Source organism: Tupaia chinensis, unplaced genomic scaffold, assembly GCF_000334495.1.
Source record: "Tupaia chinensis unplaced genomic scaffold, TupChi_1.0 Scaffold143591_1, whole genome shotgun sequence".
Lineage (NCBI taxonomy): Eukaryota > Metazoa > Chordata > Mammalia > Scandentia > Tupaiidae > Tupaia > Tupaia belangeri.
Genome location: NW_006203437.1, coordinates 484,842 through 503,837, shown reverse-complemented (window position 1 = coordinate 503,837; position 18,996 = coordinate 484,842). Strand labels below are relative to the sequence as shown.

At 57.7% G+C, this 18,996-nt stretch overlaps 1 protein-coding gene across 4 annotated transcripts in view; it reads left to right on the top strand.

The window, feature by feature from the left end:
• Positions 1–18,996, top strand: part of FNIP2 (folliculin interacting protein 2) — a 44,449-nt gene that overhangs the window by 11,374 nt on the left and 14,079 nt on the right. For 3 of the 4 annotated variants that reach the window (XM_006164201.3, XM_027766575.1, XM_027766573.1), the window contains 11 exons: positions 57–128; positions 1,642–1,742; positions 1,898–1,984; positions 3,655–3,726; positions 6,024–6,153; positions 8,031–8,232; positions 8,510–8,598; positions 13,722–13,868; positions 13,987–14,156; positions 16,757–17,927; positions 18,803–18,959. In XM_006164201.3, the coding sequence (XP_006164263.1) occupies positions 57–128; positions 1,642–1,742; positions 1,898–1,984; positions 3,655–3,726; positions 6,024–6,153; positions 8,031–8,232; positions 8,510–8,598; positions 13,722–13,868; positions 13,987–14,156; positions 16,757–17,927; positions 18,803–18,959 (2,398 nt within the window). The remainder of the gene's footprint in view (positions 1–56; positions 129–1,641; positions 1,743–1,897; positions 1,985–3,654; positions 3,727–6,023; positions 6,154–8,030; positions 8,233–8,509; positions 8,599–13,721; positions 13,869–13,986; positions 14,157–16,756; positions 17,928–18,802; positions 18,960–18,996) is intronic. The other variant, XM_027766574.1, reaches the window with a different exon arrangement.

Below are 18,996 nucleotides of genomic sequence, written 5' to 3'. Positions count from 1 at the left end.
TGGCGGTGCAGCTGGCTCCCGAGGCCCCAACTGCCTCTCCCCTCGTGTCTTCCCAGCTCCCCGCCCCAGCTGATGGTCAGCAAGGTCTTCTCCACCAGGGCCGGCAGCCTCTGCGGAAGCACCAACAAGTGAGTAGGCTTGCCCTGCCCTGTCTTCGGAAGGGCCCTCTGGGAGGAGTGGGGAGGTCTTCGGGGCGGTCCCCATCCTGTGACCTAAGGACAGGGACTGTTTTCATCTGGATTTCGCGGGTCTCCATCAGTTACTCCCTCTGTTCCCAGTTTTGTGTTTTTCTTTTAAAAGGTGTTTTTTCTTTTTTGCCTTAGGGCACATGTGCTCTCGAGAGACAGAGACAGTGAGAGGGAAAGTGAGAAATCACCCCCAGGGGGATGGCCACACCACAATCCCTTTTCCTCTATTCTTCTCCTGGGATGTTGGGCACGCACCCATATGTGCCTGGCATGAGTTTCAAGACACTGGGTCTGGGACTCGAACTGTGGTCAGCTTGGGAGTCCAGCCCCTTAACACCATGCCGCCTGCTGCTCCCTGCCCCCTGCCCCCTGCCCCTGCCCCTGCCCCTACGGTGTCAGCTCCCCATCTCCACCCGAAGCACTCGCTCAGCGGACCGGCCGACTGGTACTTGAGTCGAGCGTTTTTATTTCCGTCTTTGACTTTTTCCACGCTGACCTCACACCTCTGTGGACTGGGAGCGCTGTGGTGTCTGACCTGAACTGTTGTCTTGGCACATTTTTGGTTCTTACGTTTTGAACTCATTAAGGAGAACTATTTCTTACGCTTCTTTAAAAAATAAAACAACAAGGTATTTGTTATACTTTGATGAAATGGAAACAAAGGTTTGCTAAGAACTGCGGGGTGGTTGTGGAGGTCACACGAAGGCTGTTTGCCTACCCTGGGGATGTCCACACCTCCCCTGCGTACTTGGGAACCGAGTGTCTTCACAGCTCGAGGTTTGCCGCTGGCCGTCCTCACTTAGGAAGGCAGGGCCTGGGGTTCCGAGGCCCTCGGGCTGCCTGAGAGCTCACTACCCAGCTCCCATAAATACTCAGCTCAGCTTTCATCGGAAGGAACTTGGCTTCGCTATGCTATATTCTCCTCAGTGTCTTTGTATTTATTTTACTTTTTAATAAATACAATAAATTACTAGGATCCTTTCCCCCCACATCTTTATGAATCATTTTAACTTCAGAAATTGTAAAACCAAGCTCCTTAAGAACCGTAATTCCCATTACGTCTCCCTGCTGAGAACAGTCGCTGAGTCACACATCGATGCTAACGTCCTTGTGAGGGTCTGTTAAAACCCTCCTGCTCAGTCGCGCCATCTTGGGCATCAGTCGCTGAAGCAAAACCGAGGGTGTGTTGCTGAGTCTCGGGTGGCAGTCCCTGAGTCACTCCTCCCACAGAGGACACCGTGGGGAGTACGCTGTGGCTGCCTGGGGTGGCTGCCTCTCCCCAAAGCTCCCGTTTTGTTTTCCTCCAGCAAACGCCCTGCAGTTGCCGGCCCCCTCCTGGGGGACATGTGGCATGACTGCTCAGTGGCCCGCGTGGGCAGTGCACCCGGGAACTTGGGCTCCGTCAGCCTTTGGACAGCCTTTTCTTCTCTCCCCCTTTCTCCTTTGGATTTAGCTTGCAAGACAGCTTTGAGTCCATCAGCCAGGACCCTGGTTTGGGAAAGCTGAACACGAGTCACAGCAGTCTGGGTCCTTGTCGTGCCGGCAGCAACCTCGGTGAGATAGCCATGAGAGTGATGGTTCTGACCCCATCGTCGCGGCCCTGTGTCGCGCCAGTGGAGTTTGCCGCTGGTTTTGTCCGGGTTGGTTTTGCGTGACCTTTAACCTGTGTTTATTGTGTGCGTGTGCCACCTGCCCTCTGTCGTCCCCAGGTCTGCCGCAGGCTGGCAGCAGCAGGCCACCAGGGGTGGCGGAAGCAGGACCCCTCCGGCTCACCCGGAGCGCGTCTTTCTTGGCAGGTTTGTGTGGAAGGCCGAGTGCAGTGTGGCCCACACACTAAGCCCCTCTAGGTTCCTAGGCGAAGCCCTGCATCCACCTCTCTGGAATTCCCAGGGGCTCACGGGACAAGAGAGGTTCATATCAAATACAGCCAAATTCATGGGGTTTTGAAACCACCACCCACGAACCTTTGTCGTAAAGAGCTCTGCTCACACCCCGGCAGAGCCGCCTTTGCCTGGAGTGAGCCCCTAGGATTTCTAAGGGGATGCTTCTCTGGTTTCCCTGGGCCTCTGCCCTGCGAGCGGCCCCTCGGCTATGGTGTCTTGCATCCATTTCCTCACCTGCACCCTTTCCTACACCGGCTGTCTTTCGGATCACTCTGATAGCATGGAACACTCCTCTCTCTCACTCTCTCTCTCGCTCTCTAGCAGTTAGAAAGCAAGTCCCAGGTTCTTTGCAGGTGTCGTTGCATGGCCTCTCTGGGCGAATTCTGAGATTGAAGTGCTGCATCTATTGAACGCCTTTCGTGGTCTGAGCTTGATGAACAAGCGTGGGGCCCTCTGTGGGACACACAGGCTGCGAGTGTGGAAACGCCATCTTCCTTTTGCCTATTTTTGTGACCCAGCACACCCATGCACCCGGTGGCTGACTCTGGTGGAGTGGATGCCCTCCCGCTGTGTAGAACAAGAGCAGAGTGTCTGCTCTCTCTGCAACAGTGAGGGTCAGTGTGCCTCAAGGAACAGCTGCCAGGGGCCAGGATCAGACAAAGCTCCAGCTGCGCCCTCACCACGTCTCACCTTGGAGCCGTGGAAGCTTCCCTACAAACCCATAATACTATTGAGTGCTTTCCAGACTTATGGCAGGACAAGATTTTTTTTTATGGATATTTTTGCTCTAGGGTACATGTGCTTACTGGAGAGACAGAGGTAGAAAGACAGAAAGCAAGAAATCACCCCCCAGGGGAGATGGCCACACAGTCCCTTTTCTTTCATTCTCCTCTCAGGGTTTTGGGCATGTGCATGTGCCCAGCATGAGTTTTAAGCCACCGGATCTGGGACTTGAACCACATTTGACTATATGGGAGTCTAGCGATATAACGGTTACACTAACTGCTGGTCCCCAGGACATGAGTGTTTCTAAGCCAGTCCAAAATAATACTGTGATGGGCATATGGAAAGAAGTGGAGAAACGAGCATTTAGAAAGGAGTATGTCTGCCATCTGCCAAGAGTGTCGATTAGGAACATATAAACATTTTTTAGCTTATGAAATGGTTTTCAAGTGTGTCCCCCTCCCCTCCCCCCGTTGCCTACGGTTACTGCAGAAAGTGACTGCAACGCACTTGGGGCAGAGAGTCGCTCTGGTGCTGCTGATATTGAGGAGCAGCTAAAGATGCCTTCCTGTGCACATTCGTTGCCATCTGTTACACCTAGAGCTTAGCACTGTGTGTCTTGAAAGGTTCAACGTCACCTGAAAGAGTTAATGTGTTCCAGTAAGATAAAGGCAGACGGCTTCTCGGTTCGCCTTCTACCTCCGCCATCTTTCTGCACACTTGGTTTTGCTTTCCAGCCGTCCTGTTAGAAACTCCTGCCGGTCATCCCTGCTCTGCAATGTCCCACTTTCTGCATGTTTCCCCACCATCTTGGCTTTGAAGAGCACAGTGGTAACCTGGCTTCTGTCCCTTTGCCGCAGCTCACAGCACACCAGTCGACATGCCAAGCCGTGGCCACCATGAGGACAGGGACAGCGGCATCGCCCGATCAGGTATTTGCACCTCCTTTGATTGGTCTCACTGATAGTGCAACTGTGGCATGGGGAGGAACGGGAAGGCAGGCCCACTGTCGCCCCCTCCCTCTCCTAAGCTGGTCTCCTGATCTGCAGAGTGGAAGCATTGTTGCAGCACCTGAGTGACTGCCCAGGCTGGCATTTCCCAATAGCCGAGGTCGTGTGACCCTCATGTGGGTGGAGCAGGTTCCTTGCCAGGGCAGCTTCCTGCTCCAGCAGGCCTGGACTTGCCACCTATAGGGAGGCAGAGAGCCGGGAGCTGGCATGGGAGGGCCTACCTGCTGCCTGGTCACCCCCCTCCCTCCCAAGACACGCCCGTCTCAGCCACATCTCCAGCACCTGCCGTCCCGACCCCAGGCCCGGATGTGCCCAGCTCCGCATTGAGAGTGCTTGGTCTTGGCGCCCATGCCGGGTACTGCCCAGGTGGTGGGGGTCTGAGGCAAGTCCTATGGTTAGAGGACAGTGATGAGTCAGTGACTGGAACTCAAAGCCCCGGCAGCCTCTGCCTCTAGGAGGGTGAGGTCCCTGCTGGCCTCTTCCTCACATAGCAGGGGGCTAGGGCTTGGGGTGGCCTGACTCCTGCTTGGCTGAGGCTTGGTCCTATGAACCTCCCGTGCGGCCAGAGCCCATCGCTCTCTGTCCCCGAGGCACCATGTGAAACGGGACTCGTACTGAGTCCCTCTTGGGCCTGTCCACACAACACAAAGTAAAGCCGTGAGCCTGTTATCCGTGGTCGACATCGGGGTCTCTCGGTGTCATGAGCCCTCTGTGAGGCGGCCCTTGCACTCTGTCAGGAGTGCAACTCCCGGGCCCACGGCATCCCACACTGTTTAATGTGCTCAGGTTACTCCCTGGTCCCCGGGTCGCAGTGGGCAGACTCACACAGACATACGTGCATACCAGGGAGGCCCTGCCCTGGTGCTGGGACCCCACAGCAGTCCCGGGGGGGCATGACCCGAGGGGCATGTGCTGAGCGCAGGGCTCGACGGTGCTGGGACCCCACCGCAGTCCCGGGGGGCATGTCCCGAAGCGCGGGGCTCAAAGGTGCTGGGACCCCACAGCAGTCCCAGGGGGGCATGTCCCGAGCGCAGGGCTCGAAGGTGCTGGGACCCCCACCGCAGTCCCAGGGGGCATGTCCCGAGCGCAGGGCTTGAAGGTGCTGGGACCACACAGCAGTCCCGGGAGACATGTGAGTGCAGGGCGCCCACAGCCAGCTCTGCTCTAGTAGGGGGGCTTTGGCCTTTTGGTGCGAGCACTGGGACACACAGGACAGGAGCCACCACGTCCTGGGGCCACTTTGAGCTCTAGTCCCCAGAATTCCTGCTCCTGGAGGCTCGGAGGGACCTACCAGGAGGCATCCTGGCGCGTCCAGGTGACTGCCAGCCTGGTCGCAAGTGGCCATGCTCGGTGGTCGGAGTCCCACTTGTCTGGGTGTGCAGATTCCAGATTGCTCTAAGACTACTGTCCCTGTACTCCGAGCCGCAGGACAGTTGAGGGGCCGAGTTTGCAGACGAATGGCCAGCCTACGGGACTGTTTCCATACCCATGAGAGGGACTTGGGCTGGTGGATCGGGGTGGGGCGTATCAGTGTGAGTGTGGTGAGGCTGGCCTTCTGCACCAGCTGCTCTGTGTGACGTGTGGTGTCCTGGTTGTGCTGGGAGGCAGGGCAGAGGTGACAGCGGGCCGCAAGTGGCCTGCATGTCAACGACTTACCCTGGCTGTGCCCTCCTCCTCTCAGAGAGGTTGGTCCATCAGAAGAGCAGAAGAGAGAAGGGGAGCCTGGGGGGCCTGGGCAGTCTTGTGGACCCCACAGGGGCCTAGGGGACTTGGGGCGGGGCAGAGAGGGCTCGCTGGGCTGTCACTCATTTTGTATGACTCCAAGGGACAGGTCTGTCTCTTTCAGAATTCCCAGGAAACCCCTGCTCACGCTCCAGGAAACTGGATTTGGTTTTGGGGATTTAAGTCAGTGCAAGGCTGGAACCCGGTGGGAACTGAGGTGGCCAGCCGGCCGGCCTCTGGTAACAGCGGAGTATAGAGGGCCACCCCAATGGCCTCCCAAGTTCCAGGCCTGGTCCTAGATGCAAAATGATGGCGTGGCTGCCGCACTTCTGTGAGCGGGAGATTCGAAGCAGGGCGCGCGTCTGCTCCTGTGCGAAAGCACACAGGAGGAAGGAGCTCGGCCACCCTCAGGCAGTCTGCGTGCCCAGTGCGTTTGGGTGCTGGCATTCAGTGGCGGTGGGGACGGGCCTGACGCCAACCACGCCTTCTCCCCGCAGCCTCGCTCAGCAGCCTGCTGATCACGCCGCTGCCGTCGCCCAGCTCCTCCGCGTCGTCCTCCAGCAGCTACCAGCGCCGCTGGCTGCGCAGTCAGACCACCAGCTTGGAGAATGGCGTCGTCCCCCGGCGGTGAGCACTGCAGAGCGGGCAGTCGCTGTGCTGGGCTGGGACCCCGGGCCGCCCATCGGCTTTAGCGGCCGGGGGGTGCGGTGGCCCACCTGTGGCCGTTGCTGCTGCTGCTATCACACCATCAGTCTGAGTTCACTCATGATCGTAGCATGCTCACACACGTGCCTGCATGTTTATCAAGCCGCTGGGTCCAGGACTCAAACTGTGCAGCCAGCCTTGTGGGGTCCAGCTACCTAAACCACCACGCCACCTGCTGACCCAGCTAAGTGCCTTGCTGCCTGGTATCCTGGCCTGCCCCAGCATGCGGGTGACTGTGCTGCGGCCACGTGCCCTTGGGTCGATGCCGTCTGCGTTGGTCCACACCTGCAGACTGCCACCTGGGTCGTCGTGTCCCGCCTGCCTCACTGTCTCCCATTAGACTTCTCTGACCACACGAACCAGTGGTGGAGTAGAACCACAAATTCAGGGTGGCAGCTACAGACATTAACGTGAGCTTGGCCCTCTGAGAGCAGGTCCTGGTGGTGGAGTCGCAAGCCAGGCCACCACTCTGAGCCAGCAGACATCCAGTTCTTGCACCCGTGGGCTGCCTGCAGGGGTCATGGCACTGCCGGGCCCCTTTGGCAGATATGTGGGAGGGCAAGGGAGAGCAGCGGGTGCCAACCATCAAGACTGCTCTGCCTCTGAGTGACTGAAAGCTTCGTCAGTGAGAGATGAAGGGCATCAGGCTGACATTCACAGCCCTACCTGTGGGCACCATGCCCCCTCGGGCCCTGCCTGTGGGCACCCCCCCCCCGACTTTGGGCCCTACCGTGCCAGGAGGGAGTTCTGGTTATGGTGCGAGCGTGGCTTAGGCCTTTAACAGACTCCTTCTGACCAACTTACTGTCTTCAGAATTTGCCGGTCTCATGGTTCTCTCATCACGGAAGCCAAATCTCAGAAGAGCCCTGCGTGTTCTGAGCATTTGTACCAAAAGTGAGAGTCTTTGGCTCAAGGGATTCCCCAGAGAGCTTAATCCATCAGGTACTTAATCTGAGTGTAGGCAGAAGCCACTTTGTCTTGAGGTTAGCAGCCGTAGGAAAGTAGCCTGCGTGGCTATGCTGCAAAAATGGGACTAAGGCGCTAGTTTATTTTGATGCAAAAAAAGTCAAACCCATGCATAATCTCTTCATAATACACATCTCCCATGAACTTGCAGGAGCCCCCACATACTCAAATACAGTGCTCTCTCTAACAGACCATCACGTAGAACCTTCTCCTGCCATCTGATCAGTTGGAATCCATCAACCAAAATGGGCTCTGTTTCGAGTGAACAGATTTTTGGGCTTTTTTTGAGAGATTTTCGCTATAGGGCGTGTGCGCTTGCCAGAAAGACAGAGAGAGACAGAGAGACAGAAAGCGAGAAATCACCCCCAGGGGGGATGGTCACGCCGCAATCCCTTCTCCTCCATTCTCCTCTCGGGATCTTGGGCACGCATGCACACATGCCCGGCGTGAGTTTTAAGTCACCAGGTCCGGGACGCGAACCGCGGTCGACTACGTGGGAGTCCAGCGACATAGCCATTGCGCTAACTGCTGGTTCCCTTGAGTGAACAGATTTTTCACACCCCTTCCTAACGCCCTCAATCTGACATAACCACAGTCAGGAAGGGGAAGCGTCTCACAGGGAGCCTGTACGTTACAGGTTGGGTTTCTGTGAGTTTGTCACAGTGCAGTACCGCCGGTGTCAGGCAGGTGCTCTCACGTTTCATGGCAAGGACTGTGGAGAAGGTGAGCCTGAGATCTGATCGTGGCCGACTCCAAGTGCCACCTGGCCTTGCCGCCCGCCCTCTGTGTGCCTTGCCGGTGCAGGGCCAGGTCTCAGACTATGTTTCTTCCAGGTCAGCCGACGAGACGTTCAGCTTGGCCGACGAGACCTGCAGCTCCAACCCTGCCATAGCCAGGAGGAAGAAAGTGGCCGTCAGCGTCATCTTTTCCCTGTGTGAGAAGGAAGAGGCACAGAGGGACTTCCAGGAATTCTTCTTTTCCCACTTCCCCCTGTTTGAGTCTCACATGAACAGGCTGAAGAGTGCCATCGAAAAGGTACCGGAGCGCAACCCCATTTCCACTCGACAGGCGATGGGGCTTTAAAGGGGCAGCATCTCTGCTCATGGGTCAGCTCTTGGTCCTCGGGGGTTAGCGCAGCCGTCCACAGCTGGTCCTCAGGCACTCTGAGGTTGGTGGCCAGGTGCTGGAGTGTTCATGGCCAGAGGCGTCACCCTGGGAGTCCGTAGCTGATCTTGCATTGCCGTCACCGAGAGCCCACGGGTGCACTGCAGAGGGACCTCTCCTGGGAGTAACCGACTTGCTCTCCCCGAAGGCCATGACCTCCTGCCGGAAGGTGGCAGAGTCCAGTCTGCGCGTCCAGCTCTATGTCAGCTGCCTCATGGGAGCACTGGGAGAATTCAGGTAAAGACCCACATTGGCAGGTCCTATGTGGGGGTGCGTTTGTGGGCAGCGGCCAGGGACCTCAGGGTACAGAGGGAACCGGAAGCTGGCAGCGATTAGCCTGGAGCTGCTCTGCCCTTCAGGAAGGGACTAAGGGCAAGTGGAGCAGAAAGTGTACCTCAGCACTGAGGCGTCCTTGGGGCACTGTTAAGAACGGGGTCAGTGGAGAAAGCTCATTCCTGGGTGACCCTGAGAAGACTGCTCACATCTCACGTCGTCCTGCAGAAGCCCATTTCCCAGACACAGATACTTGAGCTGGGAGCTGGTCAGAAGCTCAGGAAGGAAGCACACCAGGGGGTTGGGTGCATTTCTCAGCTTGCCGGGGCAGTCTTGGCTTACACCCAGCATCCTCTCGTACGTGCCCCTGCCAGCTTGGACTTCTGGTCAGTTCTCACTGTTCTCTACACTCTGGGAAGTGGCTCTCTATGTCCCAGTTCCCTGTGTCTAGGTAGAGAAGGAGCTGCTTTGGGGGGCAGGTGGGTCCCCTCACTGTGCCAACCTGGCCCAGGGCACTGTGTCTCAGAGCCAGTTTCTCAGCAAGGAAGGGAGTCTTACTCCAAAGAGTGATGAGCGGGGAGGTCAGATGGCCACTCCTTGGCCAAGGGGTAAAAAGCACTACAGGTCTTTGAATGCGACGCCTTTTTTTTTTTGAGTTTTGCATGCATTCACTGAAGAGAAAGAAAAGGTGAATACCCGCCCAAGGATGGCCACGCCACAATCCCTTCTCCCCTCAGGATTTCAGGCATGCCCACAAACACAACCAGTGTGTTTTTCAAGCTTCTGGGTGCCGGACCTGAACTGGGCAGTTGGCTATGTGGGATCTAGCTGCCTTCAGCACCACCACACCACGTGGCTGACGCATATAAGGCCCTTTTCATGAAAGTTAAGGGATATGCTGGTGACAGCCCATGCTCCTTTGGGATGCTGGGTTTCATAGAAGCACTCAGGTAGCCCGTCTGAGACACTGCAGAGGCGTATGTTTCAGTGGCAGTCCCATGAGCACAGGCCTGTTGAAGTCACAGGCAGAACCAGGCTGCTGTCATCCTGCTGGGGTCAGCCTGGACACTGGCTTGTGCTTGGAGGCTGGGTACCCCTTTGTTAAAAGCACCTGATTTTCAGGCGTCCAGAAACAGAAGGCCTCAGTGTGTGCACATGCAGCTTTGGGGACAGTGCAGTTCAGTCTCAGGAGGAGACCTGAGTTCTAGGACGCGAGTCCCAGGCCACTCGCTGGACTCACCCCTGCTGCTGCTCAGCAAATGCTCCACTCCTTGGCAGGGTGGAGTCCTGTTGTGTCCCGTCTCTCCCGTGCAGTCTGAACATCATGTCAGACTATACCTCACCTGTCCCCATTTGGGACAAGTGTTGTGTGTTGTTAGTGATGTGATGGCCTTTTACCCTGTGCAGGTGCCTAGCCAAGTAAGCATATGTGGGGTCTTCAAAAATGCATGGAAAATGCATGTTATGAAAAAGCTAAGCATGAATTTCCAAATTTTTGCACCAAAATAAACTCATATTTCAATTCTATTTCCCACATTTTTTTTAACTCTTCTCTTGCTCTTTGGGAAAGCCCTTGTTGAGTCAAATAGGTTACAGGAGAGACCTCTGTGGCAGGCCTGGGGGCTAGAGTCCTCATCCTGACTTTGCCATTAAATACTTGTGTGGTGGATGAGAGTGAGCCAGTCTGCAGACTCCCTGTATAACGTGGACTACAGTGCTATAAAGGAGGGCCACGTGTAGTTTGTCATCTCAAACGAACAGGGTGGAAAGCGAGAAATCACCCCCAGGGGGGATGGTCACGCCGCAATCCCTTCTCCTCCATTCTCCTCTCGGGATCTTGGGCACGCATGCACACATGCCCGGCGTGAGTTTTAAGTCACCAGGTCCGGGACGCGAACCGCGGTCGACTACGTGGGAGTCCAGCGACATAGCCATTGCGCTAACTGCTGGTTCCCTTGAGTGAACAGATTTTTCACACCCCTTCCTAACGCCCTCAATCTGACATAACCACAGTCAGGAAGGGGAAGCGTCTCACAGGGAGCCTGTACGTTACAGGTTGGGTTTCTGTGAGTTTGTCACAGTGCAGTACCGCCGGTGTCAGGCAGGTGCTCTCACGTTTCATGGCAAGGACTGTGGAGAAGGTGAGCCTGAGATCTGATCGTGGCCGACTCCAAGTGCCACCTGGCCTTGCCGCCCGCCCTCTGTGTGCCTTGCCGGTGCAGGGCCAGGTCTCAGACTATGTTTCTTCCAGGTCAGCCGACGAGACGTTCAGCTTGGCCGACGAGACCTGCAGCTCCAACCCTGCCATAGCCAGGAGGAAGAAAGTGGCCGTCAGCGTCATCTTTTCCCTGTGTGAGAAGGAAGAGGCACAGAGGGACTTCCAGGAATTCTTCTTTTCCCACTTCCCCCTGTTTGAGTCTCACATGAACAGGCTGAAGAGTGCCATCGAAAAGGTACCGGAGCGCAACCCCATTTCCACTCGACAGGCGATGGGGCTTTAAAGGGGCAGCATCTCTGCTCATGGGTCAGCTCTTGGTCCTCGGGGGTTAGCGCAGCCGTCCACAGCTGGTCCTCAGGCACTCTGAGGTTGGTGGCCAGGTGCTGGAGTGTTCATGGCCAGAGGCGTCACCCTGGGAGTCCGTAGCTGATCTTGCATTGCCGTCACCGAGAGCCCACGGGTGCACTGCAGAGGGACCTCTCCTGGGAGTAACCGACTTGCTCTCCCCGAAGGCCATGACCTCCTGCCGGAAGGTGGCAGAGTCCAGTCTGCGCGTCCAGCTCTATGTCAGCTGCCTCATGGGAGCACTGGGAGAATTCAGGTAAAGACCCACATTGGCAGGTCCTATGTGGGGGTGCGTTTGTGGGCAGCGGCCAGGGACCTCAGGGTACAGAGGGAACCGGAAGCTGGCAGCGATTAGCCTGGAGCTGCTCTGCCCTTCAGGAAGGGACTAAGGGCAAGTGGAGCAGAAAGTGTACCTCAGCACTGAGGCGTCCTTGGGGCACTGTTAAGAACGGGGTCAGTGGAGAAAGCTCATTCCTGGGTGACCCTGAGAAGACTGCTCACATCTCACGTCGTCCTGCAGAAGCCCATTTCCCAGACACAGATACTTGAGCTGGGAGCTGGTCAGAAGCTCAGGAAGGAAGCACACCAGGGGGTTGGGTGCATTTCTCAGCTTGCCGGGGCAGTCTTGGCTTACACCCAGCATCCTCTCGTACGTGCCCCTGCCAGCTTGGACTTCTGGTCAGTTCTCACTGTTCTCTACACTCTGGGAAGTGGCTCTCTATGTCCCAGTTCCCTGTGTCTAGGTAGAGAAGGAGCTGCTTTGGGGGGCAGGTGGGTCCCCTCACTGTGCCAACCTGGCCCAGGGCACTGTGTCTCAGAGCCAGTTTCTCAGCAAGGAAGGGAGTCTTACTCCAAAGAGTGATGAGCGGGGAGGTCAGATGGCCACTCCTTGGCCAAGGGGTAAAAAGCACTACAGGTCTTTGAATGCGACGCCTTTTTTTTTTTGAGTTTTGCTATAGGGTGCATGCATTCACTGAAGAGAAAGAAAAGGTGAATACCCGCCCAAGGATGGCCACGCCACAATCCCTTCTCCCCTCAGGATTTCAGGCATGCCCACAAACACAACCAGTGTGTTTTTCAAGCTTCTGGGTGCCGGACCTGAACTGGGCAGTTGGCTATGTGGGATCTAGCTGCCTTCAGCACCACCACACCACGTGGCTGACGCATATAAGGCCCTTTTCATGAAAGTTAAGGGATATGCTGGTGACAGCCCATGCTCCTTTGGGATGCTGGGTTTCATAGAAGCACTCAGGTAGCCCGTCTGAGACACTGCAGAGGCGTATGTTTCAGTGGCAGTCCCATGAGCACAGGCCTGTTGAAGTCACAGGCAGAACCAGGCTGCTGTCATCCTGCTGGGGTCAGCCTGGACACTGGCTTGTGCTTGGAGGCTGGGTACCCCTTTGTTAAAAGCACCTGATTTTCAGGCGTCCAGAAACAGAAGGCCTCAGTGTGTGCACAGGCAGCTTTGGGGACAGTGCAGTTCAGTCTCAGGAGGAGACCTGAGTTCTAGGACGCGAGTCCCAGGCCACTCGCTGGACTCACCCCTGCTGCTGCTCAGCAAATGCTCCACTCCTTGGCAGGGTGGAGTCCTGTTGTGTCCCGTCTCTCCCGTGCAGTCTGAACATCATGTCAGACTATACCTCACCTGTCCCCATTTGGGACAAGTGTTGTGTGTTGTTAGTGATGTGATGGCCTTTTACCCTGTGCAGGTGCCTAGCCAAGTAAGCATATGTGGGGTCTTCAAAAATGCATGGAAAATGCATGTTATGAAAAAGCTAAGCATGAATTTCCAAATTTTTGCACCAAAATAAACTCATATTTCAATTCTATTTCCCACATTTTTTTTAACTCTTCTCTTGCTCTTTGGGAAAGCCCTTGTTGAGTCAAATAGGTTACAGGAGAGACCTCTGTGGCAGGCCTGGGGGCTAGAGTCCTCATCCTGACTTTGCCATTAAATACTTGTGTGGTGGATGAGAGTGAGCCAGTCTGCAGACTCCCTGTATAACGTGGACTACAGTGCTATAAAGGAGGGCCACGTGTAGTTTGTCATCTCAAACGAACAGGGTGCTTTCCTTTGAGAACCGCAGCATTAACGGGACCTGGGAGACTTGAATGCCTCTGGTTCCTTTTTCAATGTAATGGATGCTTTCTTTCTCTCTTTATTTCTTCACTTAGAGAAAAACTGTTGAAAACTGTGGCACAGGCATTATGAGAAATAAATCTTTAAAGTGAGTAGCTTCAATCTGGGTTGGCCTACTTTTTCTGGAAGTAGTCTCCTTCACAGCTACTCAGCTTGCCCTTGACCTGCAGAAGCAGCAGCCAGCATAGACAAGTGAGCGTGGTGGGGTCCCTGCCGAGCTCTATCAGTACGAGCAGATGGCAGCCAGGTGTGCACAGCGCTGTTGTGTACACTGTTCAAGTCTACAGGACTGCATAGAGCCAAGTTATTCTTTCATCCTTACTTCATACCAAGACGGTCTGGTGACTTTGGCTACAGTTTGTATGTCACTTCTCTCCCCTGCAGAGGGACAATCTGGAACCTGTACTCCGTTCCCAGGATCCCAGAGCCCGTGTGGCTCACCATGATGTCCAGCACTTCAGAAAGAACCCAGGTGTGCCAGCGCTTTCTCAGGGAGTTCACACTGCTGATCGAGCAGATCAATAAAAACCAGTAAGTCAGTGCCACCCGCCACAGATGGCACGTTGAGCACAGGGCCGAGGTGTGCACGCGTGGCCATGTCCCACCTGACGGGCTGACCGGCATGCTTCCTCCTGCCTGTTTCTGTAAGGTTCTTTGCGGCCTTGCTGACCGCCGTGCTGACCTACCACCTGGCTTGGGTGCCGACCGTCATGCCTGTTGACCATCCTCCTCTCAAGGGCTTCTCAGAGAGCCGCAGCTCCCAGTCGGTGAGCATGTTGGCCAGAACCCATCCATACAATCCTCTGTGGGCACAGCTCGGTGAGTTCCTCGTCGACTGTTCACAGAACATGTGGGATGGGTAGGAATGGCACTGGGGTTAGTGGTTCCTATTGGCTCCCAGTGTGGAGACTTGGGTCACCACTGGACAGACAGGGACCAGGAGGCTGGCCCATGGGTTCCTCCCCTCCTGGCAACTATGGGCTGCTCCCTTCCTACAGTGTAGGTAAGCACACACTATTGCTGGAGGCGGTGAGGCTGCTGCAGGGTTCTGGTACAGCAAGGCCCTGTTGTATGAGCTTTTGCCATGTCTGCTGGGCAGGTCCTCTTCTGTTAACCTTTGGGGCCTGATGGTTCTGTGTGGGTTGGGCCATGAGGGCCTCCTGTGTATTAGGGGTTGCTCAGCTGCACCCTGGCCTCTGCATGCTAGAGGACAGTAGCAACAGTCCCAGGCCAGAACTGTGACGGTCACGAATGTCCATGGCCAATGTCCACAGGTTGGGGGGAGGTCCTGAGGGGATGCAAAATACCCTTGATTGAGTACCCCTTGAGGAGAGACTGGATAGGGAAAAAAATAAGAGAAAAAAAGGAAATAACACACCATAATCTCACCACAGCCTTAGCTTTAGCATAAGTCAGAAATCTGGGCTTCTCTGCACCACTTCTTGCAGTGCTGTGGTGTGCTGTCTTCAGACTTCGTGCTTGGGCCCGGGATGGGAGTCCAGAACTCTGGTGTGGCTAGTTATGGAGTTGGGGCATGACGCCAGGTTCTTGCAGAGAAGAGGTTTGCACTAGAGCCTGTCTGTCATCAGACACGGAGTGGAGTAAGACTTGCAGGCTTGCTGGGCACTAGAGCACCAGGCTGGATCACAGGCACATGCACATTCACTGTTCTCAGGGAGGGCCTGTTTTTTCCTTTTCCATTTGCTTCGCTTTTAAGCTTAAATTTTTGTTTTCATTGGTGTTAAAAAAACATTCACACACGAAAGTTTATTTTAACCACTTCTGGCTATACACTTCAGTAGTGTTTTACATATGTTCATATTACAGTGTAGCCTCTTCCTCATTTTTAACAATTATACTCATGAGAACAAAGGAATCTACTCCAAAATTAGTACCGTCAGTCTATCACTCAGGAAAATTGCCTTCAAGTCTAAGAATCCAGTACATGCTGAATATCGTGAGCCTGTTATTTGACTGGTGCACTGTTTGTTGAAGTTTGACTCCGGAGTAAGAGCACCATTTCCACACACGATGCCCTCGTTACTTTCCTCAGTTTAAATTATTATAACTGTATTTTTAATAACTGTCTTTACCCTTTTTCTACTTATTTTTTAGTTATTAAAACGTGCAATAACTTTTTTTAAAAGGTTGCCATTTGAGAGCCGGCCCCAGCGGCTTGTCACTGGGTTTCCGGAGCCTCGCAAGGCCCCTTCCTTAACCAGACGGCGGCTGCGACCCCCGGACACCGGGCGGGCGCGGCGGGGCCGGCGCGTTCCCCGAAGGCCCGGTGCGGGGTGACCGGGCTGCTGCTGCGCATTCTGGGGCGAGGGCTCACGGTGAACGCCTCGAGGCCAGGCTGTGCCGGCCTCCCTGGACGGACGCTGGCCTCCTTCCGGGGCTGCACTGCCGCGTTTTCAGAGCGTCCTCTCTCGAGCGCGCACTTCCGGGTGCTTCACCGGCGGGAAAGGGTGCTGCTCGCGGACCGGGCCGCCCTGGGCGTCTCCGGGGCAGTACCGTGCAGTTTACCGGGCGGGCACATCCGGTGCTCCTCCTGACCGGAACTTCCGGGCGCCCTTCCAGGGCCGCAACTTCCGGGTGCCTCTCCAGGGGCTACAACTTCCTGGTTCCGCTCCAGGGACCGCAACTTCCGGGTGCCTGGGGGCGGGGAGCAATTTCCGGATTCCTCTCCAGGGGCCGCAACTTCCGGGCGCCGCCCCAGGGCCTGCGTTTCCAGGTGTTTTCCGGGCGGCACATCCGGGGCGCTCCAGGCCGCAGCCCTGGGTCCCCGCTCCCCCTTCCGTGGCGCTCAAGGTCCTGGTCTCCCGAGTGGCGCCCGCACCCGGCTGGTTTCCCGGAATTCCAGGCAGCCTTGGGCTCCCCGTCCGCGCCCCCGCCGAGTGCCCGTGTCTGGTGACCGCGGGGCAAACGCGCCTGCTGCGGCGGCGGAAGTGCGGCCTCCGCCCTGGCCCCTGCCGGTCAGCCGGGCCGCCCCTTGGCAGTAGCTGCGGGCGCGGACGAGGGAACGCCCCGGGTGCCCGTCCCAGCCTGGGCCTGTGCTCAGGCCGGTCTGCCGGGCAGGGGAGCAGGGGACCTGGGCAGAGCCCTCCCTGGTGTTCCGGCCGGCCCTGCACGTCTCCAGACCCCGGGCCCTTGTCCTGGTTTCCGGGAACCGCCCGCTTTGCGGTAGCGGCCACTGGTGGTGGCCTTCCACGGGCGCCATCAGCCCTGGAAACGCCAGGCACAGGAGGGGCACGCACAGACCGCTCCAGGGGGAGGCTGGTGGCCCTGCTGGCCTTGTACTGACCTCCGGGAAGGCTAAACCATCGGAGGAGCTGGGTGTCCTTGATTCTGTGAGGGAGTGGGAGCTGGCATGTCCAGGACGTGCTGACCCAGAGGACCGTGCCTGTCCTGGCCCCTAGGTGACCTGTACGGCGCCATCGGCTCCCCAGTGAGGCTGACCCGCACCGTGGTGGTGGGCAAGCAGAAGGAGCTGGTGCAGCGTGTCCTGTACGTGCTGACCTACTTCGTGCGCTGCTCCGAGCTCCAGGAGAACCAGCTCACCTGCAGTGGGCCCTGGAGCGAGGACGGCCAGGCCCTGAACGGGAGCGAGCTTGAGACGGCCCTGGAGAAAGGCGAGGTGGAGGAGTCGGAGTACGTGGTGGTGACAGTGAGAAGCCAGCCTGCCCTTCTGCCCCCCGGCCTCCCGCTCAGCACCGCTGGCAAGAGGGGCCCAGTGCCCGCAGGGCCTGCAGGGGACTCGGACACCAGAGACCTGGATGCCAGACTTGACCAAGAAGGAAACACGGGGCCAGAACAGAGCTCGGCAGTTGGTGGCCCAGGGCCGCAGGAACCAGCCCTGGGCAGCTGTGGGAAACCTCAGAGGCTTTCCAGGGACGACATCCTGAGGGCAGGTGGGGAGGTCAACCAGCCAGCCGCCAGCCAGGTGCCGAGAGGAGAGATGTCCAGGAGAACACTGGCCCGGTCAGCTGCCTGGCTGTGCCCCAACAAACCTCCCCGAGAGGGGGCTCCTGCAGCCAAGGTCACCTTCCACATCGGCAGCTCGCTGTCCCCAGAGTCGGACTTGGAAAGCTGCTCACAGACCCTGGGGGCAGGGCTGCAGTGTCTGGGGCTGGCCCCACCCCCAACTTCAGCCCAGCAGGGGCCAGGGTGCCTGCACAGCCCTGGCCGCCACAGGAACACCTGCCGTCCGCAGAGTCGGTCTCCTGCAGGGCCCCGAGGGGAGTCTGGCAGGGGGAGTGGGACCACCACTGCTGGGCAGCCCCCCAAGACTGCGCCCTGGGCTGCACCCTCCAGTGGCGCAGCAGGAACAGGCAAGAGACCACGAGAGGAGCCTTCCCCAGACCGGCGTGCCTGGCCAGTTTCTGGCGTTGGGGTGGCCATGGGTGTCCCCTGTGGGGACGCTGTTGGGAAGGCCGACCTGAGGATCCAAGGAGACATCCCCAGGAGCGAGAGCTTGGACAGCGCTCTCGGCGGCAGTGACGATGAGGTCTGTCCCCAGGCCACAGTGGAGCCGGGCCAGTGCGGGGACAGGACTGCAGCTTCCTTGGAGGTGGAGCTGCCACTGCCATGGTGAGGCTGCAGATGGCGCGTGGGGACACAGACCCGGGTCGCAGGGGGAGCAGGGAGGGGCGCAGGCCCGGGCCGCAGGGGGAGCGGGGAGGGGCAGAGACCCGGGGTCACTCTAGCTGCTGGGGAGCACAGTCCCGTTGCCGCAGGAGGAGCGGGGAGGGGCGCAGTCCCGTTGTCGCAGGGGGAGTGGGGAGGAGCATAGCCATGTCGCCGCAGGAGGACTGGAGCACACGGTCAGGGCTGCTGCTGGCTTTTGCACCCACACCGTGCCCTCTTCCTTGAGTGCTCCAAGTGTTAGCAGAGCCGGGCCCAGCCCGCCCTGACCTGCCAGTGGGAGGAGGCTGGCTCCAGTCTGCGGCTTTGTGGCCTGCAGGAAGCGGGGTCCAGGGGCAGTGTGGTGGGAGCAGGGCCTCACCTGTCGTCTGCTCCAGCAGCTGTGCCCATAGCGGGGGCCCACGCCCAGGGCAACACAGGGTGCTGGGACTCCACTGGACGAGCGACTGGTCTGTGGTGATGCGGCGGCCATTAGGGCCTCTTGGGCCCCTCCTCACTGCCGTGGGCCCTGCCCTGGCGCAGGTGGAGCCCCTCAGCCTCACAGGCTCTGCAGTGACAGGCACCTGGCTGGTGTGGTGCAGGTGGGGCAGAGACAGACGCGTGGCCAGGCACAGGAGCATTGTCCTCACCCTCCCTGGCATAACCCCTCATGCTTTCCGCCTCTCCTCCCCGATCAACCCTCCCCGTGTCCTGTGCGGAGGAGAGGCTGGTGTGGAGCATGCCTTGCGCCTGTCGTTGCTGTCCCGTGGCGTGGTGTGTCCCCATGGGAACCAAAGCAGCAGTTGTGTGCACAGTGCTCCTGATTGGTGCTGTCACTGCAGGGCTCGGAGTTTCAGCAGCCAGAGCGTCCGGAACTTCGGCCGCTCATTGCTGGCAGGGTACTGCCCCACATACCTGCCCGACCTGGTGCTGCACGGGACCAGCAGCGATGATCGGCTGCGGCAGTGCCTGCCAGCTGACCTGGCTCACGCCGTGCAGGTAGGTGGGGTGCGCTCGGCCCAGACTGTGACCAGCA